Below are 26,056 nucleotides of genomic sequence, written 5' to 3' on the forward strand. Positions count from 1 at the left end.
AAATGTCATTGACCTATTTGGATTGCCTGAATAAAGACTGGTTATACTATTTGGAGAACCAAGTATCTCTTATCTTCTTCATGTGCATGGGGTGGAACTCTTTTTGAGCACCCAATTCTAATTCTTCAAGAGTGCTGAATATCTACCTATTCACTCTTTTATGTGTGTTTTTTTTTAGCTTTCTGCTGTGGATGTGGTTTTTGGTATTTAACTGTTTTCAATTAATTCATCATTTGTGACTTTTAAAAAAGCCACAACATTTTATGTGAATGTGCTCCAGTCTCTTGGCAGAGTTATTTTATATAAGCTTAGAATTTTTGCACGATTTTTCGGACAAAATGTGTGTCTTTTTCACTAATAGTTCCAAGAAATGTTAAAGACAGAAATAATGAAACAAAATTTAGACTTTGTACAAAATTCATGAACTGCACATGCCATTTAAAAAAATAAGTGCAAAAAGTGGAAACGAATTCCACAAGACAAAAAGAAAAGTGACTTATAACATGCAGGGCTGAAGAGTTTAATCACTTTTTTAACCTTCTGTAATTTCTGTTAATTGCACACAGATATGACATACTAATATGTGTTTGTGTTCGCTCTTCCATATTTAGGCAAATGTGACATAGGCTGCTCTTTTGATTCTGGTTTCTGTAACTGGAAACAATCAAAGTCAGATAATATTGACTGGATACGCTGGAGAGGTGCTACACCATCTGAACTCACTGGACCTTCTCTTGACCACACAACAGGAGGTATTGGTCTTCTATAAAAGTTACAAATTGTATTCAAAATTAGAACCTTTCCATTCCTCAACGTGATACTTCAATTCTTATTTCAGATGGATACTATCTTTACATTGATGGTGAGAAGTCAAAAGAAGGAGACATGGCAATATTGGAGAGTCCTGCTAATTGTTTCACTGGATACCAGTGCCTCCGATTCTGGTACCACATGTATGGAATTGCAGAAAACATGGAGCTGAATGTGGCTGTCTTAAGGGAAGATGGTATAGAATATATGACCTACTTATGGGGCAGTTATGGTGATAAGTGGCGCATAGAAGAGATTTTCTTGCCTGACAGTGACATCATCCAGGTAATGTTGTGTTTTTTCCTTATTATTAATGCATAATTAGCAGTTAAGACGTGAAACTAACATATACAGTGGATACTTACTAGATACATGCATTATATATGCAAACATACACTTACTATGTCAGTTATACTTACAAGATTTGTGAGAAACCTTGGGAGACATTAGAGAAGAAGTCTATCTAAATTTTATTTAAGATTATTTCTAATATAAGCCAAATTTTGCTTGCAATGGTTGAGTCTTAAGAGTTATGGTATTTATGTACTTTATACCATAACAGTATCAGTCACTAATGCAGTTTAAGAAAACCACGGTAAGCATAAATCAGTGCCTGGCTCTGCTATTGCAACCAGGTATGTTTTACTTTAAAGTGTTGCAACGTTTAAGAGAAAACATGTTTGAAATTACCATTGCAACTTGGGAACGATGCAACTAGTAGGACTATTCCAAGATGCAGGCCCCGACCGTTTCTCCCCACCCTTCATGCTCCCTTTGATTGATAGGTCTCTCTCTATATTCAAAAATAGGGAAAGACTTGTCGGTCTAGGGGAGTGGGAAAGAGAGAATGTGACTTTTGGACTAGTCATTCTAGTTGCATCATTTCAAAAGAATGTTTTCTAGGAACAATGCAGTGAAAAATACATGGATGCATTAAAGGAGATGATCTCTGATTCAGGCTTCCAATGGTTCAGCTGAAAAGATCCCTTTAAGGTTATATTACAATGCATTATCTTCAAAAGATTCAATCAAATAATGTAATAATGTTCGTTAATTTTTAATGTCCAGTTATGCGCTTTTCATTTAATTTTACTGAATAAATCTATGGGATTGTCCGATTTCTATAGATTGAAGCTTCATTTGATGGATTTACCAAATCACACTCACTCTTGTGCGATTTATGGTCGCAAGACAGACCAATCAGTTTGTTATGGAAGCTACTAAATAATTTATTGTAAAATGGCTAAAGCTCTAATATTCATGTGCAGGAAATGTAATTAACATACACAGAGGACATTCAGGTGGATTACAGAATGTGCTGTATGAATGCAATCACTTTCTCATAGTGCAAAAATATAGAGTATTCTAGTCTATCATGACTTCAAAAAAACAAAAAGAAGAGCATATTAGATCCTTTATTATACATTATGTTTACAGATTTTCATTGAAGGCAAGATAGGAGATGACTATCGTAGTGATGTGGCCATAGATGACATCTCTCTTACACCTGGATACTGTGGTAAGTAACAAGTTAATCATTTTTACCGTATATGCTACATATTATGTTTCTTGTAGAGAAAATATGTATTACTTGTATCAGTGGAATTTATACCTTCAGCTTGTAGAATAGTACTTGATATATTTAATAAAACATACAGATGAAAATATTTTTCTCAACCATTCCAAGACCAGGTCATTTTCCACAGTTAATGATCAGCCACATTTTTTTTCTGTATATGATGTTTTAATAGCTCTAAAAAAAATTTCACATTCAGATATCTAAATAATTTTTATTTATTTTTCATGGGTTTAAATTTTCATTACATGTTTTGTCCAATAGTGATTTGTATTAGAAGCAGCATTTTTTATTTTTTTTTACATTTTTTTCTGTTTTTTTCATTTGGTTTTTCATTTGTTTCATACATTGATCAACCCTTCAGGTCACAAACAGCTTTTGCTTGGGCATGTAAAATTTAAATAAATTTTTGTTTTACTGATTTTCCTTGTAGATGAGGCTGGTATGTCAGCCAGGGCCAAATTCAGCCTTCTAGTTGAACTTCAGAGCTGATCTGGGTCTATTAGGAGTATCTGACAGCTGGCTCCCTGCTGCAGCTCTATGTTCTCATGCAGCTGCTTATTCTGCAATGAAATTTTAGAATGCCTTTGCGAGTAATATATGGACAGCTCATGTTTCATGTTGTTGGACATTCTGAAGCAGTCAAATATCTTATATTTGATAATTTTTTTAATGTTAAAGTTAGAGATGTGTGGTGCTTGCAAATTTTGAATTTGCCTGTTCTTGTGCTTTTTTCCTTTTGAAATTCTATTCATGGAGAAATTATTCTCTGCAAATTTCTTGTCCCTTATTATGTTTTATTATGTCTAGAATAGACAGACTTCAGAGCATATCAAATGTACTGAGTAAAAAATAAAAAAATCCTAATACCGTACGGCCCACTTCTCCAGCCCCTCCTGTGAGCTGATCTTCGCCGTATGTTCAGATCGCTGCGCTCGTGCTGAAATCCCAGTACGTCTCACTCTGGGCTGGTACTTCTTTAAGGGAGCTTAGGAGTCATGACATATCTCGGTAACATCATGACCTTTCGTGCACTTGCACAGAACCCTTCCAAGCCCTCTTAAAAGCCGCATGTACCAGCCTAGCTTGAGAGGACCTGAGATTTCCGCTCAAGCATGAGTGTTCGGAAGATGCAGCAAGGACTGGACAGGTAAAATAGAGATGCCAGAGTGTTGAATATAAGAATTTTTTATGCCTTTTTAGGATTCAGAAGCGAAATACAAAAAAGCTGCATACCAATTCAATTCCATTCGAATTTATTCGTACTGATAGTGTTATCATGGCATATTACTTTTGATTTAGAAGGTTTAGTGCCATCTGAGAAGGCTGAGTGATGGGGAGTGAGATATAATAAGTAGAAAAAGAAGAAATTCATATTTGTTGAGATATCGCGGCATTATATTATTACTAAGAATCATACTGCAATGTTAATGAATGATAATCATGGCAATAATTGTCTTTTTAGTTAAAGCAACAACTACTACCACCACCACCACAACCACCACTGCAAAAACTTCAACACCAACAGGTATGCAACAATAATAATTACATTAGGTTAGGGTTTTTTAGGCCATTTACATGCCCCAATGTAACTGAACACCACAGTCATGATGTTGAAGAATGGAGCAGCTTAGATCCCAAACTGAGCAGGCGCTGACTGTGTTACACAGCCAGCATCAGTCTGTAACAGCAGTGACAGGAGGACGCTTCTATTGCTTCTGTTGAACCATTTATATGCCACTGTCAATCACTGATAGTGGCATTTAATAGCATTTTCACTGGTGTAATCATGCACTGACTATCATTGGTTCCTGTGATATGAATTTGGGATGCTGATAGGTTACCTGTTGAAGACCTCCATAACTACCATGTTGGATGGGATTCACCGGAAAACATTAATTTAAAGAGGACCTGCTGTCACCAAATTAAAAGCCACCATTTTTTGCTCTTAGTGAGCTCCAGTTGCTTCCCTGAGCATGCCTCTTTTGATTTTTTATTACCGTAAATCTCTCATACAGTTCCAGAAAATATGGGCCTTTTATTTAGTACTAATTTTTATAGTTTTTATTATGGGGCTGTGCTCACAAGGTAATTATGCATATCAATGTGAAAATATTCCCCCAGAGAATCCTGTGAGCAACAACCTCTTGGTAAAGATCAGAAAAGATAGCACTAAATAAATAAGATCATACCTCTGAAACCATAGGGTGGATTATTTAGGTGAGTAGTAGGAAAAAAAAATTACAAAAACCTCTTTAAAGCTATGTTCACATATAGCATTTTTGCAAAATTTTGAATGCAAAATTTCAGCTGTGTTTCGCAGTACCAGCAAAGTCTATGAGATTTCAGAAATCTCATGCACACAGCTTAGTTTATTTTCCTGATTGTTTTGTCAAAAAGGGTTGTTTTTGCAAAATGCAGCATGTCACTTCTTTCAGCGTTTTTTCAGCATTTTTTAACCATTAAAAGCAATGGGTATTCCAAAAATAGAGCAAAAACGCTGCAGGTATTAGGTTTTTCTGCATTTTTGGTGTAAAACCTGATGAAGTTGAATGAGATTTTTTTTATGCACTAAATTTAGCAGCATGAATAATAGGAAAATGTACCCTGACAAAAATGCAGCAATAAAAACGCAACAAAAACTAAGCAAATCCTGCTTTTTGTAAGTTCCTTAAACAAAGCTAAAACTTTGCATTTTATGCTGCGTGTGAATATAACCTAACTGTGGACTTCATAATAGAATTTTATAGCTTTAGAATTATTATTTTACACCTTTCTTGGATGGTGCATATTAATTCTGCGTGAGAGCACTGTCTTTATTTTTCATTTTCTTTTTTAATAGTTATCCCATGTATAACAACCACAAGCACAATAATGGATACAGGTAAATACATATAATTTTAAGATCAATACTAGATCTAAGGCTAATTTCTCACGTTTGTGAAGCATGGACCACACTTGGTTCACAATACCTGGCTCGAACACAGAGTCTCCTAAACTGAGCTAACTATCTTACAGGCTTAGAGTCCCAGTGGTTGGGCCAGGTATTCACATATAACACATTTAATTTTATACCCTAAATGATCTCTGCAGACCTCAGAGTATAATAAATGAGGATAATAAAAATATACTCTCCTCATTGCTCACCTGTCCCACTGCTCACCTGTATTGCTACCCCTGAAACACACCTTCTGGTCCTCTATGTTTCTTCTTTATGCATTCCCTGTTTAATGCATTCTCTTTGGCCTGCTTTACTCTGTGCTGGGTTTTCCTGCACCGACTAAGCCATTAATATTGTGAAGAGATAAAGAAGGCACATAACCAAATGAAGGAAGAAGGCACATACCCGAAACGCGCGTAGGGGCTGTGGCACCGCGGGTTCGACATAATTACTTAATGGTTATTTAACTTTCTCCTCTACTCCTTTTATCTCTTCACAATTTTCTTGGTGATATGTCATTTGTGGCTTTAAAGAACTTCATGGTGATATAGAGTCTACCCTGGATAATATACTTGATACTGATGTTTGGAGTAATTGTATATACAGTCATTATATTGCCTCTGACCTGTAGGTTCCACCAATGGTAACTTTCACTATCTCATTATCCCTTATAAATGTACTGTCATATCTATGCATTTTTTGAAGATGTCTATTTAATAAAGTATACTTTTTAGTATACTTTGGTTCTTTTATGTGCAATCTGTTCTCCATATGGGTTATATCTATTTCTTGCACTGAACTATCTACACATAATTCCCTGCATGGGCACAGGTGTTTATGGTGGTTAACACTGTGCATTGTTGTCTATATTGGTTATTGCCTTAATCATGCCAATCTGGAGAATCGTGTTGCCAGGTTATTTTTACTTTTATGGTGAATGCCATCAAAATAAATCCAAATAACCGAGAAGAAATCACATTTTTTTCTCATTTTTAACGCACTTGGAATTTCTTTCTAATTTTTCAAGTATATTACGTGGTAAAAAGAATTGTCTCTTTCTAAACAACAATTTGTCATGCAAAAATGAAATCCTCATATGGCTTCGCTGAAGAAAAATAAAAAAGTTATGGCTCTTGGAAGAAGGGTAGGAAATAAACAAAATGTGGATTTACTGAAAGTTGGCTGAAGTGGACAGGTGTTAATGGTTCTCTGAATCAGGCCGAAGGTGTGTTTGCATACCTTTTTTTAATAGAAAATAGACTGGAAAAATTGGGAAGCCTATCTTAAAAGTATTTGAATCCTTTTTTTAATGAGGATTGTGGAAAATCTGCTTCAAAATCCAAGTCAGCAAGCATGTTGTGAACAAACCTTTCATTAAGGTGATTAGTATATAAAGGTTAAACATGTGCAAATTATTGAGTTGCATTAGTTGTATTAGATTATCTAAAAAGTAGTACATTTTTTCTCTAATTTTACTGGTTTCAATTTACGTTACCTCATCAGGGGCATCAACTTCCACCACAACTACCACCACAGCAACAACTTCTCCAACTAGCACTCAACCCCCAGGTCCCCCAGGTACAGTAAATGAGCAGTTGACAAATTCAAAGGAAATGCAGTTGTTTTATGTGCATTTATGTTGTTGAACCATTTTTTCTTGGTCGTGAACTTTAATATGTATTATCTAATTTATTCTAATATTGTAAAAGACTGTTCAATAAGCAGAGGGAGAAGTTATGAAGTCCATCCCTGGAAAGTGAGCTATGATTCTCTCAATAAAAATAGACTTTTTTTACATAGTTATATAGGTTGAAAAAAGATCTAGGCTCATTAAGTTCAACCTTCGGCCACCAATTATACATTTTGTCTCTTTTTTAAGACAGCTAGCACACTTTTCTGATGACTAGTTTTATACATTGAGCTGTATATTTTTTATCTTTTAGAAATCATATACTTTGAGTCCCCATACATATTAAAATATATCAGCAAAACCAGCTGAATTTAGTGCAACTGATCATCCATCTTATGTGTATGATGCCCACCGATCCTCCCAGATAGGTGATGAGAAGGATTGGGAAATGGAATTTTTAACATCCAATCCCTTTGTCTTCAAAGGAGATAAGCAAATATCAGTGATATCTGGCAGCGGCTACATCCTCTCTCCCCAACTTCCACTTATTATCAAGATTTAAAAATTGCAGTGTAAAAGAGGCTTCTATTCCGCTTTAGTAGAACTAAGAAATAAATGGTCACTCATCTACTTGAACTGCCACCTTATTATACTATATTTCTTAAGGCTTCAAAAGCAATGAAGCAGTTAAAAAAACTGATCTCATCTTTCTACTAGTGGCTTCGGTAAATCGCTCATTATTTTTTACAAAAAGGTGAAAAATAAAATTGGCAGCCAAGATGCTAAGGGAATCTCTACCAACATTTTTCTGGTGCATCTTTTTCTGGCAAAACTTTGCGAATGCGCTTGTGTCTATAAGATCTTGTGTGCGCATGCCCTTAGAATATATTGCCAGGTGGACAAGTCCCTTAGGATTTTAATTTAATTGGATAATTAAACTATTATTTTTCTAAATCACATGAAAAATATTCTTAACTTGAATGTATGTTTCAAATATATATATACACTCACTGGCCACTTTATTAGGTACACCATGCTAGTAAGGGGTTGGACCCCCTTTTGCCTTCAGAACTGCCTCAATTCTTCGTGGCAGAGATTCAACAAGGTGCTGGAAGCATTCCTCAGAGATTTTGGACCATATTGACATGATGGCATCACACAGTTGGCGCAGATTTGTCAGCTGCACATCCCTGATGCGAATCTCCCGTTCCACCACATCCCAAAGATGCTCTATTGGATTGAGATCTGGTGACTGAGGAGGCCATTTGAGTACAGTAAACTCATTGTCATGTTCAAGAAACCAATCTGAGATGATTCGAGCTTTATGACATGGCGCATTATCCTGCTGAAAGTAGCCATCAGATGTTGGGTACATTGTGGTCATAAAGGGATGGACATGGTCAGCAACAATACTCAGGTAGGCTGTGGCGTTGCAACGATGCTCAATTGGTACCAAGGGGCCCAAAGAGTGCCCAGAAAAAATTCCCCACACCATGACACCACCACCACCAGCCTGAACCGTTGATACAAGGCAGGATGGATCCATGCTTTCATGTTGTTTACGCCAAATTCTGACCCTACCATCCGAATGTCGCAGCAGAAATCGAGACTCATCAGACCAGGCAACGTTTTTCCAATCTTCTACTGTCCAATTTCAATGAGCTTGTGCAAATTTTAGCCTCAGTTTCCTGTTCTTAGCTGAGAGGAGTGGTACCCAGTGTGGTCTTCTGCTGCTGTAGCCCATCTGCCTCAAAGTTCGACGCACTGTGCGTTCAGAGATGCTCTTCTGCCTACCTTGGTTGTAACGGGTGGCAATTTGAGTCACTGTTGCCTTTCTATCAGCTCGAACCAGTCTGCCCATTCTCCTCTGACCTCTGGCATCAACATGGCATTTCCGGCCACAGAACTGCCGCTCACTGGATTTTTTTTCTTTTTCGGACCATTCTCTGTAAACCCTAGAGATGGTTGTGCGTGAAAATCCCAGTAGATCAGCAGTTTCTGAAATTCTCAGACCAGCCCTTCTGGCACCAACAATCATGCCACGTTCAAAGGCACTCAAATCACCTTTCTTCCCCATACTGATGCTCGGTTTGAACTGCAGGAGATTGTCTTGACCATGTCTACATGCCTAAATGCACTGAGTTGCCGCCATGTGATTGGCTGATTAGAAATTAAGTCTTAACACACAGTTGGACAGGTGTACCTAATAAAGTGGCCAGTGAGTGTATTTCCAATATTAAATGCTCTCTGTTTTATATTAATAATCTGGACTCCAGTCCCTTCGCACCTCATTGTGCAAATTTATGAAAAAAGGATATACAATAAAACATACATTGCTCTATTGATTTCTATTTTTCAGAAGATATTTGTAATTTAGATTCTTTTCAGCATAAGGCCCAACATTATTGGCTTTTGGTCAGTGCACAGAGTCATATGCCAAAATACACACATTGGCATACAAAGGACCCCTTGGAAAACAATGCAGTACTTTAAGTTTACATTAATATTTGTATATTTGTTTTCTTTTTTAATGAATAGAACAAAACCTTAGTGTGAAAAATTCAGCTTTTTTTAAATTTATCAATGTCCTTTTTCCCTTAAAAAGAGGTATTTTACACAAATAAATATTTGAATATTTGTTTTCATCTTCAACTGATAGAACAAAAGCTTGGTGTGCAAAATTATATTTTTCCTTAAAAGTAGTTATTTTATCAACATGTACATACATGTTTCTGCTCATTTACTAATGTGCAATAGTCAGCAATAAAGCAGTATATAAAGAAAATTAATGTTTTATATCATTTTATTAATAGGTTCTTGTGAGGTCAATGGAGACCCGCACTATTACACTTTTGATAACCAGGTTCATCATTTTATGGGAACCTGCACCTACACTCTATCAAAGCTCTGCAACGACGATGGAAATCTTCCTAGTTTCAATGTGGAAGCAGCTAATGAGCACAGAGGAGGAAATACTAGAGTATCCTATGTTCAGTATGTGAATGTGGATGTACATGGATACAGGATCACATTGGAAAAGAATAGAGTAGTCAAGGTAAGTTTAATTTTTTCACATTAATAAATATATTTAAAGAAGCTAGATTAACTGTGGCATACCTGAAATAAGCTCCAAATATATCAATCTTAACTTCTATAAATAAGATTTTTGAGAGTAGAATATATGATCTCAGACAAAGGAATTTTATATTTTTCCTTTCTCATATTTTTGCAAATACAGGTCAATGGAAACATTGTGACACTGCCAGAATCTCTAGTGCCGGATATTAATATATTCCTGAGTGGACATGACGTAGTGGTCACAACAGCATTTGGCCTGAATGTGAAATTTGATGGGAACCATAGAGTAGTAGTAACTATTCCACATGGATATGGAAATAAAGTGTGTGGACTATGCGGTAATTTCAATGGGAATAAGACTGATGACTTCTTAAACCCAGATGGAGAATTAGAGCCAGACTCCAACAGCCTTGGAAACAGTTGGCAAGTTGATAATGATACCAAGTAAGTCAATTATATTTTAGAATTTTTTTCACAAATTAAAGGGGTTATCCATCACTGGTAAGGTCTTTGGCAAGCACTGCAGCTTGCTGAATCCTAAAGGTATAAAATGCACACACCGTTAATATTAGGTTCCGCTTGCCGTTTCCAGCAGTTGTCACATGACCTTAAGTATTCTATTTATAAAGTTACAGTGATGTGCAATCTAGAGTCTTAGGCACCACATTCAATAAAACATTGAGAGACTCACTCAAGATTCTAATTGGCAATCGACTGCAGCCATGCAATTGCATTCTTGCCGTTGCCTGACAAATACTGGAACTAGCAATCAGAGGTGAATCCTAATGGTGTTAGGATTTGGCAAGTTTCAGTGTTTGCCAAATAATTCACCAGAAGTGGACAATTTCTTTAACAATCTATATTTCAATAAAACAATATTTAGCATATAGATTTCTCAGTCCCAGATTTTTAGATCTCTATGAAATATTATTATAACTTGTGTCATTTATGAATTTGTCTTAGATGTACCCCTGGACCTGAAGTTCCACCTCCCTGCACAGATGATGAGAAAGTCACAATTTCCAGTAACAGCTTCTGTGGACTAATCACTGATGAGCATGGTCCATTTAAAGATTGTCATGGTGTTGTAGATCCAAAAATCTACTTTAATAACTGTTTCTATGACCTTTGTGAACTGAATCTGGATCCTGGTGCTCTTTGCGACAGTCTTCAGTCATATGCACAGTCTTGTCAATCTAACGGGGTTGTGATCGGACCTTGGAGAAATGAAACTTTTTGCCGTAAGTACACCATAAATACTCTCTTACACTTTCTGCCTATTTGATGTAATGGTAAAGTGAACCTGTTGGCAGGATTGTGCACAGTAATCTACACACAGTGTCAGGTCGGTGCCGTTATACTGATTACAATGATACCTTAGTTAATGAAATCCATCTTTTGGTTGTTGATTCACCTTAATTTTCAGTTTTGAGTTAATGATATGCTCGTGCTTTGGGGTGGGTCTGTGGGGGGTCTTCATTTGGTGTTCTGCTTTGGTATTCATATTGCAGACTACTGGCAAGTCACTGATCCCTCACTGACCTGCCCCAGAGTTTGCATAATGAATACCTGTACATACTAAAGAAAAAAAAACCTTCTGTGGGGAGATGCCAGCTGTGGCCCATGCGCTGCAGCATAATCACATGTTTAATGTCCTAATAATATGTGGTTGATGTTATTCATAAAGAAAAAAAATCAATTTTAGAATGGCGCCCGCCGTGCCTGTGCAGTAGCAGCTATCCGTGTATATAGGCGATCTGATAGCTGACCAGATAGCAGCGCAATCTTGCTGGAGAAAAAAAAATCCTTTTTTTTGTATCTGAATAGCATCAATTACATTTATTATTAGGACAATAAACATGTGATTATGCTGCAGAGCAGGGGCCACGGCTGGCACCTGCCTGCAGAAGGTTTTTTCCCCCTTCTTCAGTATGTACAGGTATTCATTATGCAAACTAGGGCTTAGTCACTGAGGGTTCAGTGACCTGTCAGCAGTCTGCATTATGAATAGCACGAGCGTATCATTAACTCAAAACTGAAAATTAAACAACAACCACAAGATGGATTTCATCAACCAAAGCATGATTTTAATCAGTAATAAGTAATAAGGCACCAACCTGACAGTGTCTGTAGGTTACTGGGCACAATACTGCCGACAGGATCCCTTTAAAAGTCTATTTTTCTTTAAACATATCTACATAAACTAAATATGGAAGAAAGCTCCAGCAAGAGCATCAGCAACTGCATGAAAGACAATAAATAGGTAATGTGTTCATCCCTTTATGTTTTTTACTCATATATTTCTAATTTCATTTCATAGCTCTCAAGTGTCCACAAAACAGCCATTATGAACCATGTGGGACCGCCTGTCCAGCAACTTGTGTGAATCCAATATCTCCATCTAATTGCAATCTGCCCTGCACCGAGTCATGCATATGTGATCCTGGATACGTTTTGTTCAACAAGGAATGTGTGCCCAGTCTCCAGTGTGGATGTTGGGAAAATGATAAGCATTATCCTGTTGGATCTGAATTTTGGACAGATGACACATGCTCCACAATATGCAGATGTCCTTCAGCTGGAAGTAACTTAATCTGTAGGAGTGATGCATGTCGCAGTGACCAATACTGTTCAGTGATAAATGGCATCCCTGGCTGTGTTTATTACAGTTATGGTACCTGCAGAGTTCACAATGACCCTCATTACGAAACCTATGACAAGCAAGTCCATCACTTCATGGGTCTGTGCACATACACTCTCTCTAAATTATGCACTAACTCGTCATTACCATACTTTAATGTGGAGGCCAAGAATGTACATAAGGGAAATCCATCTGTTTCGTATGTGCAGAGAGTGATTGTTGATGTCTATGGCTACCAAATTCAGATTGTGAACAAAGAAAATTCCCGCATTTTGGTAAGACATCTACGTTTATACTCAATATAACATTGCTTTGGTGGTACATATCTGTTTTTTACTGAATACATGACTCATTCATTTATCAATGTCTTTGCAGGTTGATGACTTGTGGAAAACTCTTCCTGTTATTTTGAATGGAGGTGGAATAAAAGTGGAAATGAGTGGAAGATATGTTGTTTTAGAAACTGATTTCAAACTTAGAGTTTCTTATGACACTGGCCATTCCGTGGAATTGAAAATACCTGACGCGTTCTCTGGGGAAGTTTGTGGCATGTGCGGTAACTACAACAATCATAGACCAGATGACTTCCTTATGCCCAATGGACAATTGGCCCAAAATTCAAATGAATTAGGAAACAGTTGGATAGTCTATGACAAAAATGATCCATCCTGCACAGATCAACCAACTCCACCTCCACCAACAACATGTCCCCCAGAGGACGAGAGCCTCTATGAAAGCAATGCATTCTGTGGCTTACTAACAAGTAAAGATGGTTTGTTCAGTGTATGTCACCATGTTGTTGATCCAGAGAGTTTCTTTGAAAGCTGTGTGTTTGATCTCTGCGCATTAGATGGAGGCAAAGATATTTTGTGCAGTGCTTTAGAAGCATATGCTGATGCCTGTCAGAAACAAGGAGTCACCATTCCAAACTGGAGAAACATTACATCTTGCGGTAAGTATTCCTAGCACAAATTGTAAAAGTGTTGCAAGCTTTTGTTCTAACATGCTTAAGTCTTGTCTGGGGAAAAAAACTGACATCACGCGGTCAGCACTAGAACCAACGTTATTCAGTGGGGCTTGTCAGATGACTTTTTTTACTAGGATCAAATGACTGCATGAAAAAAACAGCATGTACTAGTCTCTTCCATATTTCAGATGAAACTCTTCTATTCAAGGCTATGGGTGCATAAAAAATAGGATCCCATGTGTATTAGCCACATACCATCTGTTTTTCAATTTTACATTGCGATTGTTAGTATTGAAACCTGTATTTGGTCTTGTAAATTTTATACACTGCTGATGAATAAAAATAAATGCCAAATGGAAACTATACAGATCACAATACAGATGAAAAATTTTAAATTTTTCTGCATGAAAATTTAAAATTTTTTTTATATGGCCAACTGAACTTAGCCTAATTTTGGTTAATTTTATGCATCATTTTATGAATCAACAGGAGGTAAAGAATGTCCAAGCAATAGCGATTACAAGGAATGTATGACTGCATGTCCAGCAACCTGCTTGGATCCACAGGCTCCAGAGAAATGCACCTCTCCATGCGTGGAAGGATGTGAATGTAAAGACGGGTACATTTTCAGTGGAGGGGTTTGCGTTTCTAAATCCCAATGTGGATGCTTGTACAATGACCAGTATTATAATGTAAGTGTCCAACAGAGTATGTGATTTTTTTGCTCTTTTTATACTTCTCTGCTGCTGAATTTTTGCTGAAAATTTTGTTGAAATTTTTTTAAGTAGTTGCTGATTTTTTTCATAGAGAGGTGATGAATTCATTGAAGGAAACTGTGAGAGGAGATGTCAATGTCAGGATAACAACATGGTCTCCTGTTTACCTATGTCTTGTCCAGAAGATGAAATCTGTAAGGTACAAAATGGATTATTGGGATGCTACCAACCAAGCAGTGCAACATGCCACATTTATGGTGACCCGCACTACTCCACCTTTGATGGCACACTTCACCATTTTCAAGGATCTTGCAACTACACTGTATCAGAAACCTGTGCCAATACATCTCACAGCTTTACTGTCACCACACGCAATGAACACAGAGGCAACCCAAGCTGGACAGCAATAAATTCAGTTGCTCTAACTGTGGATGGTGTACACATCTGGATCGAGAAGAACAATATTGTGCATGTAAGTTAAATTATTTCATTACAAGTCTACCCAAATTTCACTGTAATACCATAGAATTCTGTTAATACAAAAAAGCCAAATGTATGCTCAAAACATTGCGCATATATATTTTACTCTTTCAGGAGTTACCCTATAAAAGTAGCTTGAAGTTTGTGCGAAAAAAGTGTTGTAATGTTTTTGGATATTCAGTGGTTGTGTCAAAGAAGGAGACAGCATTGTAAGGAAGCAGCAGAAGGAGACAGTACTGTATTGGACAATATCAGTTTGCATTTTTGCAATATTTTTATGTAACAACATTTTCGTTAAATGTTAAATATTTGTTAGGTATTTGTAAAAGTTTTTTCTTTTTATAATTTTTGAATAAATTAGTGTAAGATTTTTGTTTTTTTACTTTACGAAACACGATTGACAAATTAAAGTTGTCACTGTTATTATTCAGATTAATGTTGGCATAGCAAAAAATTATAGTTCCCCTCTACCTTTGCTTTGCAGGTCAACAATGTTTTAGTTACCCTTCCCGTTGACGTGCTTGGCATAAACATCATAAGAAGTGGGCAGTACGTAGTAGTTAATACCAACTTTGGACTGCAGATTAAATTCAATGGAGATCATGAATTATTTGTTATAGTGAGTGAGAAATACAAAGATAAGTTGTGTGGATTGTGTGGCACATACAATGATAACCGCTTTGATGACTTCACAACACCTAATGGCAGCATTGTAACTGATGTCAATGACTTTGGAAACAGATGGCGAGTACCAGATGATGGATGGCTGTGAGTATTTTCTTATCTTATCTGTCCATTTGTCCATTTATTCATCCATACATAATTTTTTTTGCAATGTGGGATCTAACTTTGCTGTATGTATATTACTGTAGGTGTGACCCTACTCCTCCTCCTCCACCTATGTGCCTTCCCAACATAGAGCAAGAAGCTGAGGCTAAGTGTGAAATAATAAAGCTGCTCAATGGCCCCTTTGCCCCGTGTCATGCTCTCATTCCACCATATCAGTACTTTGAGAGTTGTGTCTATGACCAATGCGCAACAGGAGGGAATGATACTTATTTCTGCAGCTCACTAGAATTTTATGCTGCAGCATGTGAAGCAATAGGAGTCATTCTTGGTGATTGGAGACAAGAAGCTAATTGTGGTAAGAAGTTAATTCCTTTTTATCATAATGTATTATTAAATGTTATGTTGTATTTTATAACATAAATGTTATTTTTGCTTATTAGGAGAAATAAATAGCACAAGTCCACCCAAAACCACCACCACTGCAACTACAACAACTACTACTATTACTCCTACAACTATTGGTTGCGACACATTAGGAACCACAACTTCAACTACACCAGGTAAATGGTTTTACTGCATTCTATGTATAAAAATGCGATAAATGTTATTGGATGGAAGATCAAGGTATACTGAGAAAATAAAAGGTTAATAAAGGGATAAGTAAGTGACTATTTTCAGAGTATAAGGAGTATGAGAGGAAAATCAAAGATAAGGAACTGAATACTCAGAAGAGTAAACATGCTACATTGATGTTCAGGCTACATGCACTAGAGAGCTGGATATTTCGAATCTATGATCTAGGTAGAATCTGGTTTAGAAAGTGAAAGATCAAGGCAATCCGATATATCCTTGTGACTAAAGGTTTGAGAAATATTACAACAGATACCTGCTGGGGCCATGTTCACACTTTCAGGATTTGGAGAGTTTTTTTACCTCAGTATTTTTAAGTCAAAACGAGGAGTGGGTGAAAAATACAGAAGTGGTGACGTGTTTCTATTATACTTTTCCTCTGATTCTTCCACTCCTCATTTTAGCTTACAAATACTGATGTAAAATACTGACCAAATACTGAAAGTGTGCACATGGTGTTACTGTGATTCTTTAATCTCCATCCTTGTTTGCGCTCAAACTGCCTCCTTTCTGTCTAATTGTCCAGTAGGCAGAGTATAAGCTGCAGCTATGATACAGAGAAGTTGCACTGGACAAGACACAATAAACAATTGAGTACAGTGGGGTCTGTGGTCATGTAAAGTTGCATGATTATAGCAAGACAGGTTTTGGGTACTTTTCCAATTAAAACTTTATTATTTGTTTAAGTTTTCTATATTTATATCAGAATTTTCAAATCCCGGATAATCGCCTTTTCAATTGTTGCAGAACATTCAATGAAATATTCATAAGCTTAGCTAATAAACTGGAACTGGTACATGCAATAGGCTCGTTATGATTAAGTGAATTTAGTTAAAAATTATTATGCTCCCCAAATTTTTAAATCTGAAAAATAAGTGAGAAGCACATTTTCTGTACAATATTTTTTACCTCTCTAGTTACTCTGGATTACAAATAGAATTTGGTTACATGTGATTCTTAAAGATTGGTTGATGGATCTCCATGAAAAATTTTCCATCTATGGGTAGCACTGATGATTCTTCTCTAACATGAGTGATCATTTTTCCGCTTTTTTTATAGATTTTACCAACTAAATATCAATTGTTTCCCCTTCTACAAGTTAAACTACTTAAACTACTATTCTTACAACCACAAGCCCCACTATCCAATCCACACCTACACCTCCTCCCACTGTCACATCCACTGTAACATCTACTATTATTGCTTTTTCCATCCTGACATGTCGCACCCTATTACAATCCCCTCCAATATCTACAACATCCACTACAGGCAAGAGAACAAACAGCGCTGAAAAAAACAGTTTTTTCATGTAAATAAAACCTAAAACAAAGGGATGATTAATATGCGCTATATATATGAGTAAAATAAATAAAAATAAATAAATAATATAACCAAAATTAGATTTCCACATCTCGAATAGTGCGATTCATTAACATATTGCAGTTCAACCAAATGTATTATTCAATATCCATGACCTAATTAAAATTAGTAAATGGTATGTCTTATTTCAAGCAACTTTTATATCAATATTATCATTCTTTCATTTTTTTTTAGATAAGCCTACAATCACTCCAAAACCAATTGTTTCAACTACACAAGGTAAGAAGAAATATGGAATCTGTGAAAGATCTCCATAACTATATTATTCCTGTGAAATTGGGTTTAATTAAATATATTAATATATATACATATATATATATATATATAACTTAAAGATCAAAGCATGAGTAGCCCAATTCAGTATTGCATTTGTGTCTCTTTTTTGGGTTATTTGTGGATTTTTATACCTATTTTTTTAAAATTTTTGACTTATTCTTCTTTCAATTTGCATCTTTTTTGAAGTCACTTTTTATGTAGAAGATAATAGATAGTTGGCGCTCCAAATAGTGTAACAAATCATTGTTCAGGCAATCCAAACAGGTCAATGACATTTCGGCCCTGTGACATGGGGCTTCACCAGATGCTAAAAGATACATGTGTAAATAAACAAAACATGGAAAAGTCATATGCATATCCATGTCACACGTTAAAAGTAATTTGCAATCTTAGTTACAATAATCACATTATTGTATCATTTCAAATTAGGAAAAAAGGAAAGAATTTAAAAAAGGAAAAAAACACTTATGTCCATTATAAGAGATAAATTCATTCACAATAATCCAAATTTAATAAAGAAAATGTCTCAATTAGAGAAAATCATCTCTTTGAATCGTCTCAGTATTTCTCCTATACGTGTGGCAGAGATCTAAATCATAGTACTGTAGGTGGTTATGGACATGCCCAAAAGAAGAACTGTACAAATACATAACCATGTCATGGTAATGGCAAAAGAAAATGAAAGGAAATTTTCAAAGGTAGATGAAAGTAAATCTCATTGGATTGCATCAAGAGCAACAATAGGTATCCTGCAAGGTATTTAAAATGGTGAGACAAATTGCATGGTGCTGGGTGCTCATCTACCTTGATTTATTTCTATTGATGTTTCATTTTAGAACTGCATGCAACTTCAATTATCTCCCTACAAGATTATGGAGGAATGTTCCTTTATACTGCATTGTTCCATAGGACTTTGGCTATTTCCTTTATTCCCACTTGTGATATAATATAATTTTTGGGATGAAGTAACATGATTTTGTCTCATACATGTAATAGCTTCACTATAAAATACTCACTATCTAATGCTTGCTTCCTTTCTTTTTATTGCCTTTACACTGACACAGTTATGTATTTATATAGTTATTATTTTGGGTATGTCAACAACAAACTGATGTGACTGAGATCTTTGTCACACATATAGGATTAATACTAAAATGAGATTATTCTCTCTAATTCTGCAACTTTCTGCATTAAATTTGGATCATGAGGAATAAATATATCTCTCAGATACAGTGGGTAAGGAAAGTATTCTAACCCCTTTAAATTTTTCACTTTTGCTTCATTGCAGCAATTTGGTAAATTCAGAAAAGTTCATTTGTTTCTCTTTAATGTACACTCTGCACCCATCTTGACTGAAAAAAACATACATGTAGACATTTTTGCAAATTTATTAAAAAATAAAAATAAAATATCACAATGTCATAAGTATTCAGAGCCTTTGCTCAGACACTCATATTTAAGTCACATGCTGTCCATTTCCTTGTGATCCTCCATGAGATGGTTCTTCTCCTTCATTGGAGTCCAGCTGTGTTTAATTAAACTGATAAGACTTGATTTGTAAAAGCACACACCTGTCTGTATAAGACCTCACAGCTCACAGTGCATGTCAGACCAAATGAGAATCATGAGGTCAAAGGAACTGGTCAAGGAGCTCAGAGACAGAATTTTGGCAAGGCATAGATCTAGCCAAGGTTACAAAAGAATTTCTGCAGTACTCAAGGTTCCTAAGAGCAAAATGGCCTCCATAATCCTTAAATGGAAGAAACATGGGACCACCAGAAGTCTTCCTAGACCTGGCCATCCAGCCAAACTGAGCAATCATGGGAGAAGAGCCTTGGTGAGATTGGTAAAGAAGAACAATAAGATCTCCTCTCCTCAGGTCAAGACATATGAAAGCCCGCATAAAGTTTGCTAAAAAACACATGAAGGACTCCCAGACTATGAGAAATAAGATTCTCTGGTCTGATGTGACAAAGATAGAACGTTTTGGTGATAATTCTAAGTGGCATGTATGGAGAAAACAAGGTACTGCTCATTACCTGCCCAATACAATTCCAACAGTGAAACATGATGGTGGCAGCATCATGCCATGGGGGTGTTTTTCAGTTGCAAGGACAGGATGACATGTTGCATTTGAAGGAATCATGAATGCAGCCAAGTACAGAGATATCCTGGATGAAAACCTCTTCCAGAGTGCTTTGGACCACAGACTTGGCCAAAGCTTCACCTTCCAACTAGACAATGACCCTAAGCACACAGCTAAAATAACAAAGGAGTGACTTCAGAACAACTCTGTGACCATTCTTGACTGGCCCAGCCAGAGCTCTGACCTAAACCCACTTGAGCATCTCTGGAGAGACCTGAAAATGGCTGGCCACCAATGTTCACCATCCAACCTGATGGAACTGGAGAGGATGAGGAGGGAAGAGTGGCAAAGGATACCCAAATCCAGGTGTGAAAAACTTGTTGCATCATTCCTAAGAAGACTCATGGCTGTAATAGCTCAAAAGGATGCTTCTACTCAATACTGAACAAAGGGTCTGAATACTTATGACCATGTGACATTTTAGTTTTTTTTTTTAATAAATTTGCAAAAATTTCCACATTTCTGGGTTTTTTTTCAGTCAAGATGGGGTGCAGAGTATACATTAGTGAGAAAAAAATGAACTTTTTTAAATTTACCAAATGGCTGCAATGAAACAAAGAGTGAAACATTTAAAGGGGTCTGAATACTTTCCATACCCACTGTACATAAGGACATAATTTTTTTCTCTTTTCTTTCTTTCCTTTTTTTCTAATATGAAATTATATTGTTATGTGATAATTACAGCTAAGTTTACAAATTAATTTTAATGTATGACATGCATATGGATTTTCTATGTTTTGTTTATTTACACATGTATTCCATCATATTTTGACGATATATTCTTCTGTACCAGGTAGTGTCTGATGAAGGCCCGTGTCATAGCGCCAAAATGTCATTGACCTATTTGGATTGCCTGAATAAAGACTTGTTATACTATTTGGAGAACCAAGTATCTCTTATCTTCTTCATGTGCATGGGGTGGAACTCTTTTTGAGCACCCAATTCTAATTCTTCAAGAGTGCCGAATATCTACCTATTCACTCTTTTATGTGTGTGTTTTTTAGCTTTCCGCTGTGGGTGTGGTTTTTGGTATTTAACTGTTTTCAATTAATTCATCATTTGTGACTTTTAAAAAAGCCACAACATTTTATGTGAATGTGCTCCAGTCTCTTGGCAGAGTTATTTTATATAAGCTTAGAATTTTTGCACGATTTTTCGGACAAAATGTGTGACTTTTTCACTAATAGTTCCAAGAAATGTTAAAGACAGAAATAATGAAATAAAATTTAGACTTTGTACAAAATTTATGAACTGCACATGCCATTTAAACAAATAAGTGCAAAAAATGGAAACGAATTCCACAAGACAAAAAGAAAAGCGACTTATAACATGCAGGTCTGAAGAGTTTAATCACTTTTTTAACCTTCTGTAATTTCTGTTAATTGCACACAGATATGACATACTAATATGTGTTTGTGTTCGCTCTTCCATATTTAGGCAAATGTGACATAGGCTGCTCTTTTGATTCTGGTTTCTGTAACTGGAAACAATCAAAGTCAGATAATATTGACTGGATACGCTGGAGAGGTGCTACACCATCTGAACTCACTGGACCTTCTATTGACCACACAACAGGAGGTATTGGTCTTCTATAAAAGTTACAAATTGTATTCAAAATTAGAACCTTTCCATTCCTCAACGTGATACTTCAATTCTTATTTCAGATGGATACTATCTCTACATTGATGGTGAGAAGTCAAAAGAAGGAGACATGGCAATATTGGAGAGTCCTGCTAATTGTTTCACTGGATACCAGTGCCTCCGGTTCTGGTACCACATGTATGGAGTTCCAGAAAACATGGAGCTGAATGTGGCTGTCTTAAGAGACGATGGTATAGAATATATGACCTACTTATGGGGCAGTCATGGTGATATGTGGCTCTCAGAAGAGATTTTCTTGCCTGACAGTGACATCATCCAGGTAATGTTGTGTTTTTTCCTTATTATTAATGCATAATTAGCAGTTAAGACGTGAAACTAACATATACAGTGGATACTTACTAGATACATGCATTATGTATGCAAACATACACTTACTATGTCAGTTATACTTTCAAGATTTGTGAGAAACTTTGGGAGACATAAGAGAAGAATTTTATCAAAATTTTATTTAAGATTATTTCTAATATAAGCCAAATTTTGCTTGCAATGGTTGAGTCTTATGAGTTATGGTATTTATGTACTTTACACAATAACAGTATCGGTCACTAATGCAGTTTAAGAAAACCACGGTAAGCATAAATCAGTGCCCGGCTCTGCTATTGCAACCAGGTATGTTTTACTTTAAAGTGTTGCAACGTTTAAGAGAAAACATGTTTGAAATTACCATTGCAACTTGGGAACGATGCAACTAGTAGGACTATTCCAAGATGTAGGCCCCGACAGTTTCTCCCCACCCTTCATGCTCCCTTTGATTGACAGGTCTCTCTCTATATCCAAAAATAGGGAAAGACTTCTCGGTCTAGGGGAGTGCGAAAAAGAGAATGTGACTTTTCGACTAGTCATTCTAGTTGCATCATTTGAAAAGAATGTTTTCTAGGAAACCCTGCAGAGTAAAATATACATGGATGCAATAAAGGAGATGATCTCTGATTCAGGCTACCAATGGTTCAGCTGATAATTCATTGTAATATAACCTTAAAGGAATCTTATCTTCAAAAGATTCAATCAAACAATGTAATAATGTTCGCCAATTTTTAATGTCCAGTTATGCGCTTTTCGGTTAAGTTTACTGAATAAATCTATGGGATTATCCAATTTCTGTAGATTGACGCTTCATTTGATGGATTTAACAAATCACACTCACTTTTGTACAATTTATGGTCAGAAGACAGACCAATCAGTTTGTTATGGAAGCTACTAAATAATTTATTCTAAAATGGCTAAAGCTCTAATATTCATGTGCAGCAAATGTAATTAACATACACAGAGGACATTCAGGTGGATTACAGAATGTGCTGTATGAATGCAATCACTTTCTCAAAGTGCAAAAATATAGAATATTCTAGTCTATCATGACTTCAAAAAAACAAAAAGAAGAGCATATTAGATCCTTTATTATACATTATGTTTACAGATTTTCATTGAAGGCAAGATAGGAGATGACTATCGTAGTGATGTGGCCATAGATGACATCTCTCTTACACCTGGATACTGTGGTAAGTAACAAGTTAATCATTTTTACCGTATATGCTACATATTATGTTTCTTGTAGAGAAAATATGTATTACTTGTATCAGTGGAATTTATACCTTCAGCTTGTAGAATAGTACTTGATATATTTAATAAAACATACAGATGAAAATATTTTTCTCAACCATTCCAAGACCAGGTCATTTTCCACAGTTAATGATCAGCCACATTGTTTTTCTGTATATGATGTTTTAAGAGCTCTAAATTTTCTTCACATTCAGATATCTAAATAATTTTTGCCTATTTTTCATGGGTTTTAATTTTCATTTCATGTTTTGTGCGATAGTGATTTGTATTAGAAGCAGCATTTTTTATTTTTTTTAACATTTTTTTCTGCTTTTTTCATTTGGTTTTTCATTTGTTTCATACATTGATCAACCCTTCAGGTCACAAACAGCTTTTGCTTGGGCATGTAAAATTGAAATAATTTTTTGTTTTGCTGATTTTCCTTGTAGACGAGGCTGGTATGTCAGCCAGGGCCAAATTCAGCCTCCTGGTTGAACTGCAGAGCTGATCTGGGTCTATTAGGAGTATCTGACAGCTGGCTCCCTGCTGCAGCTCCATATTCTCAAGCAGCTGCTTATTCTGCAATGAAATTTTAGAATGTCTTTGCGAGTAATGTATGGACAGCTCATGTTTCATGTTGTTGGACAATTCTGAAGCAGTCAAATATCTTATATTCGATAATTTTTTTAATGTTAAATTTAGAGATGTGTGGTGCTTGCAAAATTCGAATTTGCCTGTTCTTGTGCTTTTTTCCTGGGAACTTCTATTCATGGAGAAATTATTCTCTGCAAATTTATTGTCCCTTATTATGTTTTGTTATGTCTAGAATGGACAGACTTCAGAGCATAATAAATATAATAAGTAAAAAATAAAAAAATCCTAATACCGTACAGCCCACTTCTCCAGCCCCTCCTGTGAGCTGATCTTCGCCGTATGTTCAGATCGCTGCGCTCGTGCTGAAATCCCAGTACGTCTCACATTTGGCTGGTACTTATTTAAGGGAGCTTGGGAGTATTCTGCGCATACATGTGAAAGGTCATGACATATCTCTGTAACATGATGACCTTTCGTGCACTTGCACAGAACCCTCGCAAGCCCTCTTAAAAGCTGAATGTACCAGTCTAGCTTGAGAGGCTCAGAGATTTCCACACAAGGCTTAGTGTTCTGAAGATGCAGCAAGGACTGGACAGGTAAAATGGAGAGGCCAGAGTGGTGAATATAAAAACTTTTTATGCCTTTTTAGGATTTAGAAGTGAATTACAAAAAATCTGCATACCAATTCAATTCCATTTGAATTTATTCGCACATCTCTCGTATTTCCTGTTTTAAAATAAAATTGTGAGCCATGCCCAGTGTAAATCTGTAGGACTAAAGCTTATTTAAAAACAATGGATATCTATTGATTTTTTTTTACCCATAATTGTTTCTATAATGTTTTTTCACTATATCTTTCCTATCAACAGAAATCTTGCATGGATTATATGTACTGATAATGTTATCATGGCATATTACTTTTTATTTAGAAGGTTTAGTGCCATCTGAGAAGGTTGAGTGGTGGGGAGTTAGAGATAATAAGTAGAAAAAGAAGAAATTCATATTTGTTGAGCTATCATGGCATTATATTAACACTAAGAATCATTCTGTAATGTAATGAATGATAATCATGGTAATAATTGTCTTTTTAGTTAAAGCAACAACTACTACCACCACCACCACAACAACTACCACCACTGCAAAAACTTCAACACCAACAGGTATGCATCTGTAGGTAACAGCAGGTTCGCAGGATGCAGTGATGAGACACGAGACTAAGTGTTGTTTTGGAAAATAACGTTTATGAACTGGAGCTGCTAGGACTATACTGAGCAACCAAAAAGGGTAACACTAATTGTCCTCGCTTGGACTCAGCAACAATAACAACACTTTTCTTTAACGAGAATGTGACTGACCCAGCAAGGCCTGCTATTATGGGGCCACGGAACGGCCAACTACGGGTCCTTATTTCCTAAAGTCAACTTACCCTTCCTGACGTCCCTCGGTGTCGCTGGTGTGGCTGCTTTGGTGTCGCTGATGTGGCTGCTTTGATGTCGCAGCTGCTGGACCCAGCTGTTGAGGAACTGTCGCAGTCTTTAGGTGTCCATCACCCAGGAGAAGTTGGGGCACAATAGGCCCTAAGGAAGCCTTTTGTTGCGGTAACCCCCTGTAGCCACAGCAGGGTCCCGTTCGTTAGCAAGTCCACAGGGAATCCAGGCCCCCTAAGCAGGGTAGTGACGTAGTCTGGAAGAGTGGCTGTTGGTAGGCCACGCGCACGCACTGGGCCTGTGCAGAGTCTCTCTGTAGGCGAGGAGCAGGCCCCAACTGCCAACTGTAGCGGGGTAATGGCAGCCCTGGGCGGTGATGCACAGGCCGCAACTGCGACTGTAGTGAGGCGGCAGTGGGCAGGCCGCCACTGGGGGCAGGAATGAAGTGGCGGCGGCCGCGGGAGACAGCGGACAGGCCGCAACGGACTGGAGCACAGCAGTACCGGCTGCAGACGACCGTTGGCAGGTCATGTCTCCGACTTGGCAGGGGGTAACAGTCTCTGGTCGGTAAGTGCAGTGCCTCCTCTCTGACGGGCACTAAGAATCTCCTCTCTGCTGCTGTTCTCCCCTCTGGTCACCGTCGGCCGCTTTAGCTCTCTCACAGTCCCACAGCCTCTTGTTCAGTGTCTGGCGTGCCACTAATTGTCTCTCCTGCGTGCCACCTGCTCCTTTTATACCCGCCCCTCCCCTTGCTGCCCAATCACGCTCAGTCATCTG

At 36.9% G+C, this 26,056-nt stretch overlaps 1 protein-coding gene across 1 annotated transcript in view; it reads left to right on the top strand.

Moving 5' to 3' along the window:
- Nucleotides 1-26,056, top strand: part of LOC141092728 (IgGFc-binding protein-like) — a 273,657-nt gene that overhangs the window by 64,272 nt on the left and 183,329 nt on the right. Inside the window, exons 29-49 of the mRNA XM_073579121.1 lie at nt 612-752; nt 839-1,095; nt 2,248-2,329; nt 3,852-3,914; nt 5,229-5,270; nt 6,831-6,905; nt 9,771-10,012; nt 10,196-10,479; nt 10,999-11,276; nt 12,356-12,951; nt 13,052-13,628; nt 14,133-14,335; nt 14,451-14,831; nt 15,324-15,607; nt 15,712-15,983; nt 16,069-16,188; nt 17,813-17,857; nt 21,498-21,638; nt 21,725-21,981; nt 23,137-23,218; nt 24,944-25,012. Of these exons, the coding sequence (XP_073435222.1) occupies nt 612-752; nt 839-1,095; nt 2,248-2,329; nt 3,852-3,914; nt 5,229-5,270; nt 6,831-6,905; nt 9,771-10,012; nt 10,196-10,479; nt 10,999-11,276; nt 12,356-12,951; nt 13,052-13,628; nt 14,133-14,335; nt 14,451-14,831; nt 15,324-15,607; nt 15,712-15,983; nt 16,069-16,188; nt 17,813-17,857; nt 21,498-21,638; nt 21,725-21,981; nt 23,137-23,218; nt 24,944-25,012 (4,491 nt within the window). The remainder of the gene's footprint in view (nt 1-611; nt 753-838; nt 1,096-2,247; nt 2,330-3,851; nt 3,915-5,228; nt 5,271-6,830; nt 6,906-9,770; nt 10,013-10,195; nt 10,480-10,998; nt 11,277-12,355; nt 12,952-13,051; nt 13,629-14,132; nt 14,336-14,450; nt 14,832-15,323; nt 15,608-15,711; nt 15,984-16,068; nt 16,189-17,812; nt 17,858-21,497; nt 21,639-21,724; nt 21,982-23,136; nt 23,219-24,943; nt 25,013-26,056) is intronic.

Source organism: Dendrobates tinctorius, unplaced genomic scaffold (assembly GCF_039654945.1).
Source record: "Dendrobates tinctorius isolate UK_male_01 unplaced genomic scaffold, ASM3965494v1 ptg000060l, whole genome shotgun sequence".
Classification (NCBI taxonomy): Eukaryota; Metazoa; Chordata; class Amphibia; order Anura; family Dendrobatidae; genus Dendrobates; species Dendrobates tinctorius.